The sequence below is a fragment of the Seriola aureovittata genome, chromosome 10 (assembly GCF_021018895.1).
Source record: "Seriola aureovittata isolate HTS-2021-v1 ecotype China chromosome 10, ASM2101889v1, whole genome shotgun sequence".
NCBI classification, from domain to species: domain Eukaryota; kingdom Metazoa; phylum Chordata; class Actinopteri; order Carangiformes; family Carangidae; genus Seriola; species Seriola aureovittata.
This window is the reverse complement of record NC_079373.1, coordinates 26834954-26857626: the sequence shown is the minus strand read 5'-3', so window position 1 is coordinate 26857626 and position 22673 is coordinate 26834954. Positions and strand designations below refer to the sequence as shown.

Here is a 22673-nt window from a genome sequence, read left to right as displayed (position 1 = left end):
AGACTTTTCTTTTCTTTTTACTTCAACCTTGCGATACATTTCTATAAATTCAGTGTCTTAAGCTTCACACCAAAACAGTTCAGGTTGAACAGCAGTAATGAAATTCAGCGAAGGAAATGTAAACAGAGTAAAACCAAGCTATAAAAAATGTAAATGATCAGCTGAAGGACTTTAGTTTTTACTGGAGTCGATCCAGAGTATCAAAAATAGATTTTTTTAATTAACTGGCCAATAAATAATAACTTTTTTTTTTTTTTGTGCTTCAGCTGCTGTAAAGACGTTCCTGATTGTTAGATTGAGTCACATTGAAGCTCTACACTTACAGATGATTTACAGCCCTTTTGTTTTATTCTTCATTTCTTCCAATTCGTCATGAAAAGCTAAAAAAAAAAAAAAAACTCTTTGGTTTGTCAGTGAGGTAAAATTCCTGAGACAGACGAGGAAACAGCAATGTGACGTGATACCCTGATGGGAGGAGCCCTGCGGACTCGTCGAGGCTGCTGATTGGTTTTCAGGCACTTGGAGATCAGTTTGGTGCACTTGGTGCAAACACGACCTTCCGCTTTATTTTCTTTGTCCAAACAGCAAAACAAGAAGAAGAAGAAGAAGAAGAAGAAGAAGAAGAAGCAGCACTGCTGTCTTCTCCTGAGGAAGCAGCGCAGCTACTGAGGGCCTCCCCTGAACGGTGACGCGGCGGCGTCGCCGGACTTGTGCTCCCAGTCGTACTGGTGGTACTGGTCAAACTGGTCGGGCTGGGTGCCGCTGCTCAGACTGCAGATATCTCTGTCAATGATCTCATTCACTGCAACAGAAACACAACCAGGAAACAGAATTATGTCAGTTTTATATATTTACCAAAACACATTTCAATTAAAAGAAAATGTTTTTAAAAAATATCTTACAACAGCTGTTTTTCTGTTAAATAACTTTTTTTTCATGTTTTAGTGTAATTGGTTGTTGCCGAACAACTGCAATTAATTCATGGATGTTCATGAGTAAATGTCATTTTTGACTTTTTTAACTAAATTACTGTTTGAATGAACATTTTGGCAGAAAACGTATCTTCCATTAGAGCTTTTAAATCCACAGCTGAATTAAACATTTATGCTGCATCACATTATATTTCTGCGCTGGTGTAAAGAGAATCTGTGTTGCAGTTCCCTGAAACACCACAGGAGGGAGCAGCTGGACACAAACTGCAGCTTGTGGCTTGAATCAGAAAAATCTTTTATTTACCTACAATTTGCTCTGACGCCTAAAGTCTAAATATTTTCCTTAAACAGCTTCATGATTGGTAAGAAAAGATAATGACTAACTAATCCATTAATTACAACAGCCTGGATCCTCATCATTAACCAGGACTTGATGGCACAGAGATGACAGTGTTTATTATTATTGGTAGTGGTAGTAAAAGCCGCTCTCTGCCTGGTCTGGGTCTATTTACAGGGCAGCACATGGATCCATCTCCGCTCCATTCAGTCTATTCATAGCAGTGCTGTGAAACCCGAAGCCCAGGAAGCAAAGCACTACACCAACCCTGATAATCATCAGCAGCAGGGCGCTTATTAAACACACACTTCACCTGCATCTGGATACACACCAGCAGCCACTAAATCTACTGTCACAGTTCATCCTCCAGTCCAGGTGAATGTTTGTGCCGGATGAAATGAAATGTTCCTAATATATCATGTTCATAAGAATTGGACAGATGTGAGGTCAAAGTAACTTTGACCACCAAAATCTCATCAGTTCATCCTCGAGTCCAAGTGAAGGTCTGTGATGAATAATCAATCAATCAAATAAAACAATCTGAGGTTGAACTGGTCACAACCTGCAGAGATAAACAACCAAGTCACAAGAAAACCTATAGCTGAGTGTTAAAGCTCCATCCAGTGTAAAGGTCTGTGTCCATGTGTAGTGTGATTATAGATCAGCTCTAGCTTCTATATTAATACTGTGAAAGTATCAAAGCCTCAGTCCACAGAGAAATGCACACAGCCTGTATTCAGAAACTGAGCCTTAAAACCAGCCGTCAGGACTTCTGGAACTTTGTGATGTCACAACAAAGCAGTCACCAAGCCCCGCCCACCCGGACCCACCATCCAAACCTTGCAGGATTTGGTTTCTCTGAGTGTTTTTACCTGAAATCTGCTATATTTTTATTGGATCACTCAGAAAACAGTCAGCCAATCAGAAGAGAGGCTCAGAGCCTCCTCTCTTCTGATTGGCTCACAGACCTGTTGTTACTAGAGCTCCAGAGAGAAGCCTGAGAGAGGAGATGTAAAACTACACTGAGATGGTTTTTGGTTCATAAAACCACAAATATATTTTCTTATGGATCAACACTTCAAATAAAACACAGAAGAAGAGGAAAATATGGAGCTTTAAACCACTAATCAATCACCAAATCCATCAGTAAGCGGCGGCAGCAGTCTGTGGTGGACAGTACAGAAATCAGGTACTTGTACTTCACTTGAGCATATTGTGCTTCTTCATGCCTCTTCTCCAACACATTTATCTGACAGCTCTAGTTAGTAATTTCTGTCATTTAACGTACAAAACACATGAGCAGCTTATAAAACATGATGAATTAACACAGATACTTTGGATACTTTCTAAATTGTGGTATTACTACTTTTACATAATTAAAGGATCCTCCACCACTGGCAGTCGTATTAACATCTATTAAAGCTGCTGCAGTGTTTTGATCCTGTGTCTTGGTGTGTGCTAAGACTGACATTTGTCCAGCAGCACCACATCGAGCGGCTCACGGTCAAAGTCAAGCTGAAAGATGGGGGCGGCGGGTGGGGGGGTGCAGGGTGGAGGGTCAGAGGCCTGACGACAGCTGCTGCCCGCCAACTGAGACACAGCAACAGATTTAACCCCCATCTGCATCATTCAGAGCAGCAACCAGCAGACGCAGCTATTAATAACCCAGATCAGAGAAACACAGTATTCACACACACACACACACACACACACACACACACACAGCGAGACCGGCAGCCACTCAGCTGCACAGCATAAACACACAGAACAACCAGTCAGTGCAGATCTGGATCAGAACCAGATCTGGTTCTGATCCAGATCACAAGTCTGATTAAATATTTTTAGACGTGATTGTTGTTGTTTTTTTTTCTCCATGAACCGAAACCACTTCATTGTTGTGAAAAGTTTCCTACTGATCCTCTGACAGACCAACAAAGCCTCTTTGTATGGGGGTCAGGCCAGTCTGGACCAATGGTAGTCCTGCATTCAAAACCTACCAAAGTAAAAGCACAGTATCAGAAAAACACTGTTGAAGTAAATGTACTTCCTGTAGATAAAGTATCACAGTAAAAGTACTTACTGCAGTCAGTATCATAGTAAAAGTACTTCCTGTAGTTACAGTATCACTGTAAAAGTACTTCCTGTAGTTACAGTATCACAGTAAAAGTACTTCCTGTAGTACTTCCTGTTGCAAGAGACCAGAATCTACAGAACAACAGTGGAGGACTGGGTCATGCTGCAGGGTGCGTTTAAGAAACCTGTAAATCCGGACATCTATCATTGTCTGTTGTTCCCTGCCGTGAGTCCAAGCTGACTACAGCTGCTGACCTCCATGAGAAGTAAGCTACAAACCTGTCAGAGCCCCCGTTCAAGCCCACAGGGTGAACTGTTAATGAATGAATACACCCAGCTTCCTACCATCATCCAGTGTGATCTCCTGGAGGCCCAAGGATCCCAGGTTTGGCTGGTCTTCAGGCTCCTGCTTGATACTCAGCACCTCTCCTGGGCTGGAGAGCAGAGAGTCCTTCTGGGGACCAGCGGGGGTCACGAAGTTTCTACTGGAACTCAGAGATGGAGACTGTTCCCTCTGAGGTCCAACAGGGGAGGTCTGGGGAGGCAGCGAAGAGGACTGCGGGGGGATCGAGGAGGTCTGCGGGGGCATTGTGAAAGTTTGAAGTGGGACAGAGAAGGCCTGGGGAGGCAGCGAGGAGGTCTGTGGGGGGATGGTGAAGGTTTGAAGGGGGACAGAGGAGGTCTGGGGAGGCAGCGAGGAGGTCTGAGGGGGGATCGAAGAGGTCTGCGGGGAGATGGTGAAGGTTTGAAGGGGGACAGAGGAGGCCTGGGGAGGCAGCGAGGAGGTCTGAGGGGGGATCGAAGAGGTCTGCGGGGGGATGGTGAAGGTTTGAAGGGGGACAGAGGAGGTCTGGGGAGGCAGCGAGGAGGTCTGCGGGGAGATCGAGGAGGTCTGCGGGGGGATGGTGAAGGTTTGAAGGGGGACAGAGGAGGCCTGGGGAGGCAGCGAGGAGGTCTGCGGGGTGATGGTGAAGGTTTGAAGGGGGACAGAGGAGGCCTGGGGAGGCAGCGAGGAGGTCTGCGGGGAGATCGAGGAAGTCTGCGGGGAGATGGTGAAGGTTTGAAGGGGGACAGAGGAGGTCTGGGGAGGCAGCGAGGAGGTCTGAGGGGGGATCGAAGAGGTCTGCGGGGGGATCGAGGAGGTCTGCGGGGGGATGGTGAAGGTTTGAAGGGGGACAGAGGAGGCCTGGGGAGGCAGCGAGGAGGTCTGCGGGGTGATGGTGAAGGTTTGAAGGGGGACAGAGGAGGCCTGGGGAGGCAGCGAGGAGGTCTGCGGGGAGATCGAGGAGGTCTGCGGGGGGATGGTGAAGGTTTGAAGGGGAACAGAGGAGGCCTGGGGAGGCAGCGAGGAGATCTGAGGGGGGATGGTGAAGGTCTGAGGAGGCATGATGGAAGTCTGAAGAGGAATCAAGGTCTGAAGGGGGGCCGAGGAGATCTGAGAAGACATGGAGGAGGAGGCGTGACGCCGGATGGAGGAGCTGTGAGGAAACATCAAGGTCGTTTGAAGGGGGACGGAGGAAGGAGGAGGATGATGGAAACAAGGTGTGTTCTGGGAAGGAGGACCACAGTGCACTGGGAGGTCACAGGAATCGTAATAAGACAAATCTGGGCTGAATCCAGGTGGATTGTGGGAGATGTGGTCCAGCTCCCAGCGCTCCTGTTTTACCAGCTGTGCCCCAGCAGCAGGAGGAGGAGGAGGGAGGTGACGTCTGACTCCAGGCAGGAAGGTGAAGCTCTGCGTTAGACTCCTTTTCCTCTTCCCGTTTGAGACGTAGAACTGGACTTGGACCGGACCGGATGTCTTCTTACTGTACGGAGGGACCTCCACCACAATGCTGGACTGAAAGACAGAAACACAAGAGACATGGAGAACAGGTTTATTCACCTGTTCCCTGATGCTCCAGATATCTGTCTAAAATACACGCATGACAAAATGTATTCACTGTTTCTGGGACAACAGAGATTCTGGAAGAAGGTTGTTGACGCCATGAATCACGTAACTGGGAAACAAGTTCCTCTTTGAGCCATTTACCTACAAGTGTAAAGGTGTGTGTCCATGTGTAGTGTGATTATAGATCAGCTCTAGCTTCTATATTAATACTGTGAAAGTATCAAAGCCTCAGTCCACAGAGAAATGCACACAGCCTGTATTCAGAAACTGAGCCTTAAAACCAGCCGTCAGGACTTCTGGAACTTTGTGATGTCACAACAAAGCAGTCACCAAGCCCCGCCCACCTGGACCCACCATCCAAACCTTGCAGGATTTGGTTTCTCTGAGTGTTTTTATCTGAAATCTGCTGTATTTTTATTGTGTCACTCAGAAAACAGTCAGCCAATCAGAAGAGAAGCTCAGAGCCTCCTCTCTTCTGATTGGCTCACTGACCTGTTGTTCTAGAGCTCCAGAGAGAAGCCTGAGAGAGAAGATGTAAAACTACACTGAGATGGTTTTTATATCTTCTGATGGATCAACACTTCAAATAAAACACAGAAGAAGAAAATATGGAGCTTTAACATTTCATATATTACTACAGATCTTTTGTTTGTCTCCTCTGGCAACAAAAGATGTTTAAACACCTTTAAGCTAAAGCTAATTTAGCCTTTAGGTTCTTGCAAATGTCGAAAGGTAAACCTGATGAGATTCAGATTTGTTAAGTGGATTCAACTCTGATTTGAATTCATTAAAACACCAATAAACCCGCAAGAACAGTCTCTAGGTCTCTGGGCATATAGTGAATCTGTCATGTACTGTAATCTGCTGCGTGCACAGAAAACAACAGATACTGTAAAATATGTGTTTCTCGTGGTTGAATCCAACAGGATGTATTTTGACTGACTTTGTAAAGTTTAGTCTGAACGCCAGCTGCATCAGACCTCAAAGACTGTGGTCTAATGCTGCACATCCTCAGCCATGTTTAAGCCCTGAGTGCTGCATGTGTCAGCAAAATGTTTTCACAAGACGACTAATGGCAAAAGAGGAACAACACACGCAAACAAAATTCAACGTAAACACACTGATCATTGATTCTGATGTTAAATCAAAGCGTCACATTCAAAATCTAGAAAACTGCTATTATTTATTTAGTGATGACGTGATGAGCGCTGCGTTGTTTCCCTCCCTCAGACAGACACACACACACACACACACACACACACACACACACACACACACACACACACACACACACACACACACACACAGTCTAAGACTCTGTGGTTTCAACAAGCTCTCGTGAGTTTCCTCTTTGCGCTTCCTCTTGAGGGAATCCTTCGCCATCTTAAGTGAAGTTCAGAAACTGGAGTGAATCTCTGTGAGATCGACGCTTTGATGCTCTAAGGGCGACGTCTGATCATGAACACACTGTGATCTTTCATTTTCCTCGTTGTGCAACAGAACATCAAGTATGTAAGTGAAAAAAAAAAAAATTGCAATAATCAACTTTTTTACCACTTGGGGGCAAAAAAACTCCACGACGAGCTTTTTAAGATTTAAGCTTTTTAAGAAAATTTTAACCTGGTGCTCAAACTGCTGCCTGTCAACACGTCCAGCAGATACAGCAACATCCCCATCCCATCAGCAGTGCTGGAAGAAGTATTCAGGTCCTTTACTTCAGTAAAAATACCAAGATTACAATGTAAAAATACTCCATTACTCCATTAGTAAGAAGTCCTGCATTAAAACTCCCGCTGAGGTAAATGTACAGAAACAGTTCAGACACCTAGTTCAGTTCATTGGTTCCTGACCAACGGGTTGGGCGCTCCTCATGTTTTTCGTTCAAGAATTCAAGGTCACCGTGACCTTTGACCTTTGACTGCCAAGATCTAATCCAGTCCAAGTGAATTTTTGTGCCAAACTTGAAGAAATTCCCTTGAGGCGTTAGCGAGACGGACGGACGAACAACCTGAGAGCGTAACACCTGCAGTCACTCAAGTGAAGTACAATGACCTTAAATTTATTCTTTTCTACACTACTTTATTAAAATTATAATTAAATTTATTGAAAATGAAAATGTATTGAGCTACTGTGCGTCAGAGTCGTGGAGTCTGTCTTTCAGCTCTGCTTTGGTCTCCACCAGCGTCTGAGGAAAACATCACTGCTGTGATCAGGTGAAACATTGGGAGGATCATTATTATATCCTCTGACCTCCGCTCAAACTTTTTACTCTTTACACACATTATCTAGCTGCTTCCTACAACAACGGGAGCACAGAGTGAGAAAGTCTGCGGGTGATGGACAGATAACCGGGGTTTTGCTGACCTACTTTCATTAATGATCAGTATCCTGTCACTGTGGGAATGACAGGGAGAGATCATGAGAGATGCACCTCCTACAAAATAATTGCAGCCGATTAATATTCTATAAAAGTAATTATTATTTAGCCTTTTTTGTTTTTTGCCAAATCAGTCGTTTGAAACCAGTAATCTGTTTTTATCTTGTTAATTTCATCTATAAACAGGGATGTTTTTAAATGTATTTAATATATATATATATATATATGTTTTTAAGAAAATTATGTTTCCACTTACTCCGCTGCTTTTTTCTGACAGAACTCTGGCATCCATTTCCCACAGCGATCTTCCATCTGAGGGATGAAAACACGGTTAAAACCAGAGACACTTGAACATGATGAGAATCTGATGTCAACGTATTTTAATGTGAAGGAGGTGAATCTCAGCTGATCTCACCGGGGCCTTTCTCCATGAAAACCACCCTGGACTGTGTGGAGATGTTGGATCCGGAGATGAGCAGCTCCGCTCCTCCGTCCACGGAGCAGCTGGCCGGACTGAAGCTGTCCACATGAGGAAGCTCCTGACCGGAGCGCTGGGCTGAAACACAACGTGAGATTTGTTGTGGTAATTAAATGTATGTTGGGTTGTACAGACTGCAGCTGCAGCATGTTCACCTCGCAGAGGAAATATTCATTAAGCAGGAACAAAAAAAAAAAACTCACTGATTATCATCAGTGTTTATCAACTTTCTGCACAAGCTGTAATATCTCACTTCCCCTCAGTTTCCTTGTCAGCTTGTTCTTTTATAATCTGATTTCGAAATAAAGAAAAGCGCTGCTCTCTGACTAGTTTTAATACTAGTGGTGGACTTACAACACTCCACAGGAGCAGATGTTGTCTGCAGCCACAGCATCCGGCCGTCCGGCTGAGGCACGGCGACCCTGAACACAACACGCACCCTGGTGTTCTTCCGCCCGATGTCCGTCTCTCCTTTCTTCAGCTCGATGTCGGCGTTACGCAGCTTCAGGATGCCGGCGCAGTCGATGCTGTGGAGCACAAAACAAGATGTGCAGTTCAGCTCATCACATTCTCGGCTGCATTCAAGGGTTTCCTGTAGAGTTCCTGACCACCGGCGGAGCTGCAGAGTGATGTTTTGATGAGTTTTGTTTGTAGCTTGTGCTCTATCAACACTTCCAATAAAACACAGGGCAAGTGTAAAATATGGGACCTTTAAGGACAGTTTAGAAATCCTAACTGATATCAGGCTAACCCTGATTTTAGAGCCTTGAAGGTGCTGTAAGTAAGTTTTCTCTGCCGCCTGATGTGGAGCATGTGACGGTGATAACGGTCGCTCGCCAAGAGCTTCAGCCATCGTTGCTTTTACAATACAACAGGTTATAACACGTCCTCTGAGCAGCAACATCTTTAGGGAAGACTGGACGCCACAGTGACTCGGTATCGGAAAGGTGATCCAGCCGGTTAGCATGCTAACTTCAGCAGAAGAAAAGAAGTGATAGAAACAAAAGCAAAACACGTCAATGCTAATGTTAGCTATGTAGCAATAGCAAAAAAAACTTACATATAGCCCCTTTTGAAAATGACCTGATGGTCTGCTGGTGTTTCCTGTTACCTGGCGGACATGTTGTTTTCCGGAAGCAGAGGAATCTCCAGGACTTTGCTGTAACCCATGATCTTCTCCTGGCAGGTGGTGGTGACCGTCTTCCCCGTCACCCGGTGCACCTGGTAGAAGGAATGAGGGCGAAGGTAGCGGTCGTCTGCGGTGCCGATGAACAACAGCAGGCTGACCGGCTGCTCGCTGAATCCGTTCAACTGCAGACACGAGGTCAGACACAAACAGGTGAATAACGGCTGCTCGTCTCAGCTGTTACGTCTCCTAGACTAGACGGATGAGGCTTCTTCACGCCATGTGTAAAAATGGAGGATGTTGCAGTAAAAAAGATCCAGTTAAAGTAAAGTGGGACATCTCAGACAGGATGTGACCAAACTTACGGTGACACTGATGCACGTTTGACAGCTAATTAATTTAAAGATAATTTAGGTTGAAATACACCTACACACTCCTCTAAATCTCACAGATGAACACATTGTATTTAACTTGTTTATTGTCCTAATGAGGGCGCAATATTTACACGTTAAAACTGTCGTCTCAGCCGTGATATACCAGACGTTACTGTCCATCTCTGACCAACCCGGAGAGATCAGAGCATCCCGCACAGGTGGGCGAGTGTGGCTTCGCTTTCCCGCCTTGTTATCAATGTGGATCCCAGAATATGGTTTAAACAGATGAATTATGATTTAATATTATAAAAAGACACAATAAATCAAAATGTAAAACATCTACGAGGGTTTTGTTTTCAACGCTCTAAAACAAAAGGTCCGGTGAAGTCACGTTTGATCTGCTGTGTTTTGTTTTGTGGATTTCACATAAAAAAAAAAAAATCTTCACCCTGCAGCCTCAGTCTGATTTTCAGTTCCTGTGCAGCGGCTCTCTGTCGTCCTTGTCTCGACACTGCGAGTTTTCACACATCTCGCAGAAAGAAGCTCATCTGGCTTCAGCGGCGGCGTGAAAATGCGGCGCCCAGAATAGATCTGCTGGTGTCCGTTACACACGAGGCCTCGATGGAGCTTTACTTGTCTCAGCCTGCCTCTGTTCTCTGATCCAGAGGATCCACGGGGGGCCGCTCACACACACACACACACACACACACACACACACACACACACACACACACACACACACACACACACACACACACACACACACACAGCCCCTGTGTGTCTGAGGAACATTAGGGAGGGACTTTCTCTTTATGTTTTCTTGACAGTCACGTCACACTGGAGTTACTTCAGCGACAGGTCACGTTATAACTGGAAACCCGTGTCACTGTGTATCTGACATGATCATCGCGGCCAAGAGAATTCACGATAACAATATTTGAAAAACAAAAATAATAACGCTATCAGTCAAATTCAAATTCAAATTAGACTCGATGGGCAGCGACAAGATGAACTGATAAAGATCCACAAGGCGTCACATCCGTCATTATTAACACGACATCAATATTTAAATATCTCACCTATTGTTATCGTTATCAAACCTCTTCCACAGAACGTATCGCTCCTCTCCTCCGGCAGCTGCACTCGCTTCCTGTTCGACACCGGATCGATTTCAAGATCCCGCTTCACAACCTCGCACCTCCGAGTCTCTCTGCTCTACTTCACATCTGCACACACCTGCCCCGCTCTCTGACATCACCCTCTTCCACTGATCTCACTATCGACTCTCTTCCTCCCTTCAAATCCCGCCTGAAGACACACCTCTGCAAACTTTCAATTACATTTATTCTAACTTATTTCGTATGTTACGTCATGTTGGATATTCTCTGCTGCTGACTGCTTTGACAGGCGCCTGTAAATAAATGTATTATTATAATAATTATTAACATAGAGGAGCCAGATGAGAAACGCCTTCGCCAGCGTCGGTTATTCAATGTGATTAAACACAAACTTAATGGATATAATGTTTTGTTGCTGTGACCCTGAATCATCGTCTCTTTACAGGAGCTGAGAACAGTTTGGTATTTTTTTTTAGCAGCTCAGGAGCGACTTGTAATAAAAGCAGTTTCAGTTATAAAAAATAGTTACTGATTCACTTCCTGTTGATCCCCTTATGAAATAATCAACACACGATTTCAGCACTAACGATAGCATCAGATGGGTTCAGTTAGAGTTCGACCTGGAGACACAACGTGAACATTTAAAGACTCAAGGCCACCGCCACATTTCTTGACATTTAATCTTTCACTTTAATGTTTGTGTTTACCTGATCAATCGTTTGTTTCATCATCATCATCATTTCCCCCAGAATATTCCATTAAAAGCATCTGACCACAGGATTAAGACTCAAGTCACCAAGCAAAAACATAATCTAATTTTTACACAGTTCACCTGAGGTCAGGGTGAGGTCAGGGTGAGGTCAGGGTGCGGTCAGGGCGAGGTCAGGGTGAGGTCAGGGTGAGGTCAGGGTGCGGTCAGGGCGAGGTCAGGGTGAGGTCAGGGTGCGGTCAGGGCGAGGTCAGGGTGAGGTCAGGGTGAGGTCAGGGTGAGGTCAGGGTGCGGTCAGGGCGAGGTCAGGGTGAGGTCAGGGTGAGGTCGACCTGAGCGTGGGATTTACCTTCACAACAGGGTGTCCTCCAGCAGCTGATTTGATGGACCCTCTGCTGCCCTCCGTCTCATAATGAGCCCTGTGGTAGGACTTGGGCTGGACCTCCAGCTTCAGCTCACACTGGTCATACTGGCTGGGCAGGGGCCAGTCCAGGGGAGGGGGGGACGAGACCCTGGAGGCAGAAACAACAGACACATAACCATCACACACTTCATGACACCAGTCACTTACACTATTCCTGAAAGTAGTGGAAGTTTCAAGAAAGACGTTTCGGGAAAGATGCTTTATTCGCTTTCAGGTGGCGAGTTAGAAGAGAAGACTGAAATCAGACATTCAGTTAATATGAAGCAGACAGGAAGTTTTAATCACTGTTTTACAGCTACTTCCTGTAGCTGAGCGCTAGGCTGGAGGTTGAGTACAACCCTGCATCTTCATCACGGCGCTGAGATCAGGGTTTCTAGTTCAGACTCGTGCTTTGGACAGTAGCCATGTTGCTAACGCTACCGCTAGCAGCCAGAAACAAACATCGATGATTCACTGTCTGTTTAATGGAAACAAAGAACAGGTTTGCTGGTTGTCTCTTGCCTTTTGAAGCCGGCTAAATCGGAAAACCTCTCTGTTTTAACCCTTGGAAACACCCAGCTACACTAAGCCAAGCTAAGCTAACAGACAGAGACTTTAGCGTAGCATCAATCTGACTATTTTGCCAAAAAGCCAACAAGCTGTTCCTTCAAGAAGTGACATCACAGCCCACCTGAACAGAGGAGGGTTTCCAGGTTTGGGTTTGTTCCAGCTGAAGTGGGAGGGCACCTGCAGGAAGAGCTCAGCCAGGCCGTCCTGGTCACGCCCCTCTTCCACGGGAGAATCCAGGAACGGCTCCAGCCCCGAGTCTCCCTGACCCGAAAGGAGGCCCCCCAGCTGGGTCCCCGACGTCCTCCTGGTCTTGGAGGGGACATCCAGCTCCTGGTAGCCGGACATCAGGAGGGTCCCGAGGACCCCGGCGGGGCTTCCCACCCAGGTGTCGTCTGTCACGCTGCCCCGCGGGGAGGCGCTCGGCGTGGGGCTGGGTGAGTGGTGAGGGGAGGGCGAGCGGGCGTGGGGCTCGGCGCTGGAGTGGCGTCTCTTTCCGCAGGGGGAGGTCGGTCTGGATGACGGCCTGCGAGGAAAGACAGGATCAGAGTTTTCTACCCGTTTCTATTACGTTACAGTCAGTTTGTGAAATCTCTGCTGGTGCCAGAGACGCAGCAACAGCTGTAATAATATCAATATTAAACATGGTTCCACGTCTCGTCTCAGCGGTAGTTCCCAACCTCACTGGAGAACAAAGTTATATATTATAATAAATAATAAGTGTTTCAAAATATAATTACTTTTAAAATATATTAATATTAATATATTAAGGCCTATCTGTGTGAAATGATATCGAAACCTCATCTATACCTGTGATAATATAACGTGGTATAAAAAACATTAGTGGCAGAAACTGTGAAAATAAAAAGGCAACAGGAAGAACTAAAAGGAAAGAGAGTCAAGAGACGGACGGTGAATCGACCAGTGATCTCTCCTCCGTCCAACAACAAAAACAAGAGAGCGTATTATTTGGCCTCCATATTGTTACGGGGTCAGATGTGAGCCGTGAGCTGGAAACGTTTGGGAACCACAGGTGAAGATGTTGCCCATTGTCCCATGTTTCCACTTTTCCCGCTCTTTATCTTGAAGGTTTATTATTGTTTATTTTCTAGCTGTTGTGATATTTTGTTTTTCAAAAATAAACAGTTTATTTTTTCTATCGGGTCCCTTTGTTAACTTGGTGTCAGACCTGGAGCCTCAAGGCAGGTTGGTCTGTACGTGATCTGTCCACACTTAATAATCATAAACAAGTCCATGTGCAGAATATATTCAACCTTATAATAAAACACAGTGACTGTTGAATCCTGGTGTTGTGAGGATTTAAATAATTAACGAGGGCGTCCACACTGTGCCAGCTGTCTGTAAGGTGTGAGACCACAGTCCGCTGAAAACTATTATTATTATTTATTTTCATAGTTTCTCCAGACTGTTGCTTGCCCCGACAGCAGCCTGGGGCAGTAAGATTTATACCTGCACCGACCTGCAGCAGACCTGAGCCTGTTATTTCATTAAAGGTTTTAAAAAGCTCTGGTCTCTTATCAACAGGTGAGGAGCAGAGAGGTTTAGAGAGAAGCTGTTTGTGTTCGTCCAGGTGAGAGAGTACGGCTCCTCAGGTGAGTCCATTGTTCAGGAGCGCAGGACTGAAACCTCTGAGAGCAGCAGGAAGTGTTTCAGTTAAATATGGTTCTTAGTCTTTACTCAATTTATTTTATTCACTTATTTTACTGTGATTATGTTGTAAATTGTATTTTATTATTAATTTATTACCTTTCTTTTTTTCTGTTATTATAGCTTTTTAAATGTATTTTATTCCATCTCATTCTCAGCTTTCTCTCGATTTGTCCTTTTTCTTTTGAGCTCATCAGTCTGTGCTGCTCTTTGAACTGCACAAATATAGTTTGATTGATTGATTGATTGATGGACCTGTGCAGAGCTCCGGTCAGAAGATGAAAAGCTGCCTCACATGTTTGAACCTGGTTTACAGATGATAAGTATTGAAGTCTGGAAGCACAGAGCGGGGCACGGTTATAATCAGTTAAACACTTGGAGGCCATGTTGATTTGTTACCTGGAAGTGGGCCGGCGGTTGAGCCAGCTCTCCTCCGTGACACTGGTGCGAGGGGAGTGGCAGGGCGACTGACGGGGCGACTGGCGAGGAGACTGATGGGGCGACAGCGCCGGGCTGAAGGGTAGAGGATGTTGGTATTTTTGTTGCCATAACTCCACCCCGAAGGCCCCGCCCCCACAGCCCGGGGACCCCAGAGGTGACCCGATGGGGGAGCCCAGGGCGAGGCGGGCGGCGTCGGACAGCTCCCCCTCGGTGTCGTCGTAGACGTTGGAGAAGGACTCGCAGGACGAGAGGTCGGACATCCAGCTCCTGGACGACAGGCTGCTGCAGGGGCTCGGGCAGAGCGCCGGGTCCCGGTAGCACGGGTCCAGGGGCAGGAAAAGCTGGCCCCTGGACCAGGCTGCCTCAGGGTAGCCCCCCTCTGCCCCGCCCACCACCAAAACTTCGTGGCCAGCGCCGGGCTCCACATGGCTGTTCGGAGCTATGGAGGTGATCTGGATACTCGGGCAGTCGAAGGCTCTCGGGTTCCTCTGGGCCCCGTACTGCGGGGGCCCCTGGGGGTGGCAGCCGACATGCTGGTAGCCGTCTGCGGTGGAGAAATACGGCTCCAGGCCGACGGGCTGCCCCGCCACGGCCTGTGTGGAGGAGGGAGGCGTCCTCACATTGAGATCTGGACCTGCGGGGACGAGATGAAGCGGCATGTAAATCAGTGACGTGGGAACATTTGCATTGCAAACACACTTGTGTTTCATTGTCATGTAGCAGAAGTCAGAGCTGCACAAAGTAAATGATCATTTATTATCTGGACACAAGCAGCAGAGGAAATAACAACCACCACGTCCTAAAACTGTTGAACACATGAAATAAAACATTTACATTAGTGAAGAGACAATATTTCACAGAGAAAATGTCATATATTTAAAAGGTCCCTGTGTTTTATTTTGAAGTGTTGATCCAGAAGAAGATATATTTGTGGTTTTAAGTGGCTTCTCTCTGGAGCTCCAGTAACAACAGGTCAGTGAGCCAATCAGAAGAGAGGAGGCTCTGAGCCTCTCTTCTGATTGGCTGACTGTTTTGAGTGATCCAATAAAAATAAAGCAGATTTCAGGTAAAAACACTCAGAGAAACCAAATCCTGCAAGGTTTGGATGGTGGGTCCAGGTGGGCGGGGCTTGGTGACTGCTTTGTTGTGACATCACAAAGTTCCAGAAGTCCTGACGGCTGGTTTACTTTTAACTTTACTTTCTTGTAATTAAATGAAACCTGAGTGATTCACTTCCTGGTTTGTTTTGTTTACTTTTGTTCTGTTCTAACCCTGTACTACATGACTGTACTGTGTGTGTATTTGTTATAATTAAAGCCAAATATTCACTGGTTATAATCAAATGCAGATACACACACACACACACACACACACACACACACACACACACACACACACACACACACACACACACACACACACAGGCAGCAAATGATGCTCTTCAAAGCCTCCGTCACTCTCTCTGTTCCATGTCAGCAGTGTCCTGATGTGCGTCAGATCACCAGGAAACATCGCTGTCCTGTTTCCCAGCGTCGGAAGGAAAGCATCTTTTTTTCGGCCGTACTTTGACAACTTCTTCTATTTAGAACCAAAACATTTTGGAGAGTAATCAGTTGGTTGATTGACAGCACCGACTTTATCGTTGATTAATTGACTGAAATGATTTATTGATTGTCAAAACAGTTGTCGACTGATTTTCTACACTACAACACTCCCTGCTCTGCCTGCTGTTATTTAAGGCTTATAATAATAATAATAATAATAATAATAATAATAATAATAATAAGTTGTCTATCTACTGACAGTGCTTGTACGGTTAAGTGTTGCTGATGTTAACTCAGCAGATGCACAGTCACGCTGCAGCAGCAGTTAATAGTACAAGCACTGGACTAATTATGGTGACAGATTATCTACAACAGTTCAGTAAGTTCATTCACACAGCTGCAAACACCCCCCCCCCCACAGTCCCACTATTAATATCACTCCTTCTGTCTCAGACACACACACACACACACACACCTTGCACGCTTCATGCAAAAAAAGGCGTCAAAGCGGCAACTGCGATTTGCTTCAGCAGCTCCACTTGCTGCTTCCTTGCAAATAAACATCGTGCTGGATGGAGACAAATGAGATGTGATGCAACAGCTGCAACCATCTATCCATCTATCTATCTCTCTATCTATCATTCATCCATCTATCCATCTATCTATCTATCTATCTATCTATCTATCATTCATCCATCTATCCATCTATCCATTCATCCATCTATCCATCTATCTATCTCTCTATCTATCATTCATCCATCCATTCATCCATTCATCCATCTATCCATCTATCTATCTCTCTATCTATCATTCATCCATCCATTCATCCATTCATCCATCTATCCATCTATCTATCTCTCTATCTATCATTCATCCATCTATCCATCTATCTATCTATCTATCTATCTATCATTCATCCATCCATCTATCATTCATCCATCTATCTATCTATCTATCTCTCTATCTATCATTCATCCATCCATTCATCCATTCATCCATCTATCCATCTATCCATTCATCCATCTATCTATCTCTCTATCATTCATCCATCCATTCATCTATCTATCTATCATTCATCCATCTATCTATCTATCTATCTATCTATCTATCATTCATCCATTCATCCATCTATCCACCTATCTCTCATTCATCTATCCATTCATCCATTCATCCATCTATCAGCCTATCTATCTCTCTATCTATCATTCATCCATCCATCTATCATTCATCAATTCATCCATCTATCTCTCTATCTATCATTCATCCATCTATCTATCTCTCTATGTATCTATCTATCATTCATCCATCCATTCATCCATTCATCCATCTACCTATCTATCTATCATTCATCGATCCATTCATCCATCTATCTCTCTATCTATCCATCCATCCACCATCTATCCATCATCCATCCATCTATAGTAGTAAAAGTACTTCCTGTAGTTACAGTATCACAGTAAAAGTACTTCCTGTAGTTACAGTATCACAGTTAAAGTACTTCCTGTAGTTACAGTATCACAGTAAAGGTGCTTCTTCGTGCAGTAAACTGTCTCCTGTGATTGATCTCTGATCAGATCATTGATCATTGATCCTGAGTCATGTTACTGTTGCAGCTTCTTTAGTCCACTGGGTCTCAACCTGCGGGTCGGGCCCCTCCAAAGGGTCACAGATGGAGAGGACAATGGAAATAATCAAAGTACATGTCCCTCAAAATGGTTTTGAAGTACAATACCTAAAGTAAATACTTATACTTTGCAGCACTGGCTTTAATTTAAGGCTGCAACTAAAATAATATTGATTACTGAAAAATATGGCAGTTATTCAATTAACTGATCACTCAGTTTCATCACACATTAACAGGAGGGTTCAAAACTGTTATGAGCCAAGAAACTGAAAACAACTCTTATTTTTCATTTTTAGAGCTCATACCTGTCTGATCAATTTAAGGTGATTGATAATCTATCAATCACTGTTTTCATGTTAATATCAGATTTGGCTCCTTCACCCTGTTTATAAAAACCTGCCACATGAGACTCTTAAAACCTCCAGCGTCCTGTGAGAGTGTTAATCATGTTATTACCTCGGATTAAAACCACATATTCCTCTGAGGGACGATTGACTGTAACTGGAACCAGTGTGGAGCCAGAACAACCAGTGGATCAATCAATTACTGCTCAAACTATTTGATCATTTATCAATCGTTTGATTTTTTTTAAGTCAAGTCACTGGTTCCAACTAAGACTGCAACTAAATTAACACAGTATAATATAATGTATTTGAGGACCCAGAACCATCAAATGTCTTAAACGATTAACAGATTATTAAAATAGTTTCCATTTAATTTTCTGTTGATGGACCAATTGATTAATCGACTAATCGCTAAAGCTCTAATTATTTTCATTATCAATTAATTAGTCAGTTATTTTCTGAATGATAAATCACAGTGTCCTAAAGCCTCAACATCTTCAAATGTCTTGTTTTGTCCTCAAAGATCTTCAGTTTGTAGTGATGCTCCACAAACAGCAGAATTTTAACTTGATTAATCACTTAAAAGAAAAACAGATTATCGGGATATTGATTAATTTTCAATCAACCAACCACTCGATTAATCAATTTATTTATTTAACTCTAGTTCCAGTTTTAAGATAAACTAAATATCTTTTGTTTTTTGACTCTTTGTTGACAAAACAAGCAATTTGGACAAATTATGACGGGAATTTTTCTCTAGGCCTTGACTTTTTATAGATCAAACAATCGATCAATTAATAGGTGATACGTCATATCATTGTATCACTTTAATATTCCTGCAAGGATTTAAATTTTTTATATAAATAATAAAGTTTTAGTCAATATGAAGCTGGTGGAGAAGGTTTAGTTTAGAGTTTAGTCTCGTATCTGTTCTTTGTGAGTTCAGCATAAAACCAACATTAGCTGAGCAGCAACATGTGCAGCAGCCTCCTGATCAATACTTTAAAACTACAGGCTCCTGATCAATAATGCTGATCAGCTGACCGTCTCTGTAGCTGTCAGCGGAGAATACTGGGGGATGATTTAGTCTCTTCTAAGATCCACATTGTAAAATTCTGTTCAGTTTAACGGCAGACAGCTGGATGTGTCACATCCACCAAAATAAGACATTGCCACTTCCGGTTAAACATTTTCAAAGTAAAATCCTTTACATGTGACTATGCAAAAGTGACAATAACTTTGGAAAAATGGAGGTGCACAATAGAATTAATTTACATGGGAAAAGATATTTTGTAGAGCTGAAGTTATTAAATCAAGGAGTAACAAATTTAATATTTGGTTTGGAAACAACATTTTAGTTTAAACATCAACTGATGAATAAATATGAAAATAATCATTAGTCACATAGAAGTTAGTTATTATCAGACACATAGTCATAAATAAACCTGATAGAGAAAGTAATTGGGGTTTATACAAGCTACATCCGTTTGATGTCATTTATTACAAATCTTAAATACCATTTGTCTTTTCTAACATTTGATGGTCATAAATATTTATAATTACCACTGTCTATTTACACTCATTATAATGTATCCTATAATAGTGAATTTAGTCTTAATTATAAAAAGGATTTTTTGTGGAGTTCACCAAGTCAAATTTAAAGCTGTTTAAAACCTTTTTCACACCACGAAGAAGTTAATTAAGACCAAACGTTTTCATACTACTGTAAATATGTATCTATATCCCTGTGCTGATGTATTATCTACATCATTATTTGTAGTTTTTAATAATTAAGTTGAAAAACACACTTTATATGGAATTGATTTTTTTTTTTTTGGTTAAACACCTTATTTTTTGGATCTACAGTAAACGCCTCCTGATGACGTAATAGAAACTGTTTCCGCCAAATCATTTTGAAAGAGCAACAGCCAATAGGAAAAGTCCAACACTCGGCCGACCGATGGTGTAACTTTATCACTCACTCACTCAGTCACGGACATTCACAGATAACACTACAAGACAAAAGGTGCAGTGACAAGAAAATGATTTAAATCCTTTGGAATTATCTGCATTTATTTGTCTTGACATGTCTGATCTCCATCTAAGTTACAATAATGAACAATCTTTGTTTTGTTCTTGTCCACATTGAAAATATCATTCAAACATTCACAGTCTAGGCTGAGCCCCTCAGCTAGCGACGTCAACAAAGGCTAACAAAGTCAGGAGTTATCCGACCTGGTGTGTGTAACCCACATCTGTTCACTAGAAACATCTGCTGATGTGAACCACGCCTCACAACAACCATCTCAGAGACGGAGGATCATGAGTTGCTGATTTGCATGAAGCTGAAGGTGTCACAGAGTTTAGATTTTTATCAGTTCTCAGTCACACTAACTGTCTGTACATGGAGATGATTCAGCTCTGTAGCTGCTCTCCCTGAAAGTGGATGACCCTGAACGTCAGAGAAAATTACTTTCCAGACTTTATCTCAGTAGAGAATCTGTCTGAGCTGAAGCAGCTCTATAAGAAAGAATGGTCCAAAATCATCCTGAGGGTTGAGCTGTTAATAAATGTGAAGGTTCACTTCCTTTTTCTACCAGCACTTGTTCAATAAAACCACACCCGTTGGCATAAGTATATTGTGTTTGTCTCTATTTGCGACTTAGGTAAATACCAGATCCTGTTTTATGACCAATTAATGTAGAAAATCAGGCCATCATAAAGAGTTCACCAACCGTTGCCAACCACTGTACCAGAGGTTGTTGTATGGAAGAGGATTAGGGCCATTTGTGAACTTTTTTTTTAAATTATTATTCTGAGAAAAAGGTCAGAATTCTGACTTTCTAAACAAATATTTCTTTTCACATTAGGGCCGCATGTGGAAAGAAATATTTTTTCATAATAAAAAAAAAAATAAAAATCACATGTCGCAGTAATCACTCTTCCATACTGTGTAAAGGTAACAGAAAAGAAAAATAAAACCAATTTTTTTTTAATTTAAAATGGTAATTTTACAATAAATGAACCAATTTACAAAATTAAAATATTATTTAATTTTTTAACGTATTTCCCTCAGACATGTTCGTTTGTATTTACTTGAACAACATACATAATTTGATTAACTTTTGCACTAAACTGCAGAAGATAATGTTTGTCCATTTTTATGCATTGAGTTGTGTGTTTTATTTTGAAGACTTAACTTCCGGTATAACTCTCGCTAATTCTCGTTGACTTGGCGGGGGGGGGGGGGGATTGACAAATCGCTAACTAACGTCGCCAAAACGACACGTACCTGCCGTCTGTCTGCCGTCCTCCTCAAAGATCAGTCTGAAGTCCAGCTCCTCGGCGCAGTTTACCGCGGACATTGAACCGAAAGACTCGGTGAAGGTCCGCGGGGGGAGCCGTTACACCGAGCTGTCTGTCTCTAAAACTGACCTGTCTCACTCACTTCCATCCGACTGAAAGCAGAACTCTTGTTTCAACTGAGGCGCCAACAACAACACGTCGACTAATTCCCGACTAAAAGTTGTAAAACCGACATGTACTCGATTATAAAACACTCCCTCGCGCTGTGTAGTAAAAACATAACAGTCCCATATTTGTGCTAAGTTGCTGTGTTCGCGGTTTCTGTTCGGCTGCTGCGAGTTCTACTCTTCTCCAGGTTGATCCTTATGCCGCGTTCAGGGCCCCCTCGTAAACTGTAATTACGTATTGAAGCGATGTAAGGAAACTATAAAAAAAAAAAAAAAAAAACAACCCGAAATACAATTTAAAACATTTTCTGCTACTTTATTCTCTGACTACATTTGATTTTAGAGTGAAATAACGCACCTTTATCTCCATTACGATTATCTGAGAGTTTACAGATAAGATTTTACATTAAATAAAATGTATGATGAGCTTATAAAATATAAAAGTTGAAAAACCTTTTTGTCTGGTGAGCTCTTACAGAAAAGCAGAAGCCTTTTGTCACATGTTTTAAAGGTAAGCAAAGATATTTCCACTATAAACTCAAATTATTTCATTTCAAATCATCATAAACAAGGTCAAATTATAACATTTTTTACAAAATAACAGCGATCATCCTAAAATCTGAAAACATCTTCATCTCACGACCCCTCAGATTTATCTGGTGAACCTATGGAGGGGCTCGACCCTGAGGTTGGGAACCACTGGTAAACTGTCTCACTGTACATAAAGTAGTTAAAACAGTAAAGTGCTGCTGAAGCATCAATGACTCAGGATTAATGTAATAATATCATGTATAACACTATATCAGTCACAGAGGGCACTTCTCTACTACTACTACTTTTAATACTCAGAGTACATTTTTCTGAGAGTACTTGTGTATATGCACGACCTTTACTTGTACTGCAGTATTATTACATAGTGGTATTAGTGTTTTTACTCATGAAAAGCACCTGAACACATCTTTCACCACTGGTTCTACATATCTGCTGTAGTTTGTAAATTATAAATCAGCACCCAAGCACTTTGTGTTAAAGCTGCAGATCTATGATGTGTTTAGGTGTCATTTCAGACACTGTCAAAACTGAACTTTAAAATAATTTCATATTGTTTTCCTAAAATATTCTTATCTAATTGATATTTTTTGTATTTCTAAAAGAGTTAGTTAGCTCTTATTACTAACAATAACACAGACAGTG

The 22673-nt window shown here is 43.0% G+C and overlaps 1 protein-coding gene across 1 annotated transcript; it reads right to left on the bottom strand.

The window, feature by feature from the left end:
• Position 1: 1 nt before the first annotated feature.
• LOC130175938 (nuclear factor of activated T-cells, cytoplasmic 3-like) lies at positions 2 to 21684 on the bottom strand. The gene is made up of 10 exons (XM_056386649.1): positions 21299 to 21684; positions 14453 to 15128; positions 12510 to 12911; positions 11765 to 11927; positions 9200 to 9399; positions 8443 to 8615; positions 8026 to 8166; positions 7867 to 7922; positions 3688 to 5182; positions 2 to 802 (listed from the first exon to the last, which is right to left on the bottom strand). Exons 1-10 carry the CDS (start codon positions 21369 to 21371, stop codon positions 663 to 665), a joined length of 3519 nt encoding a protein of 1172 aa, XP_056242624.1. The 5' UTR covers positions 21372 to 21684; the 3' UTR covers positions 2 to 662.
• Between the last annotated feature and the right edge of the window lie 989 nt (positions 21685 to 22673).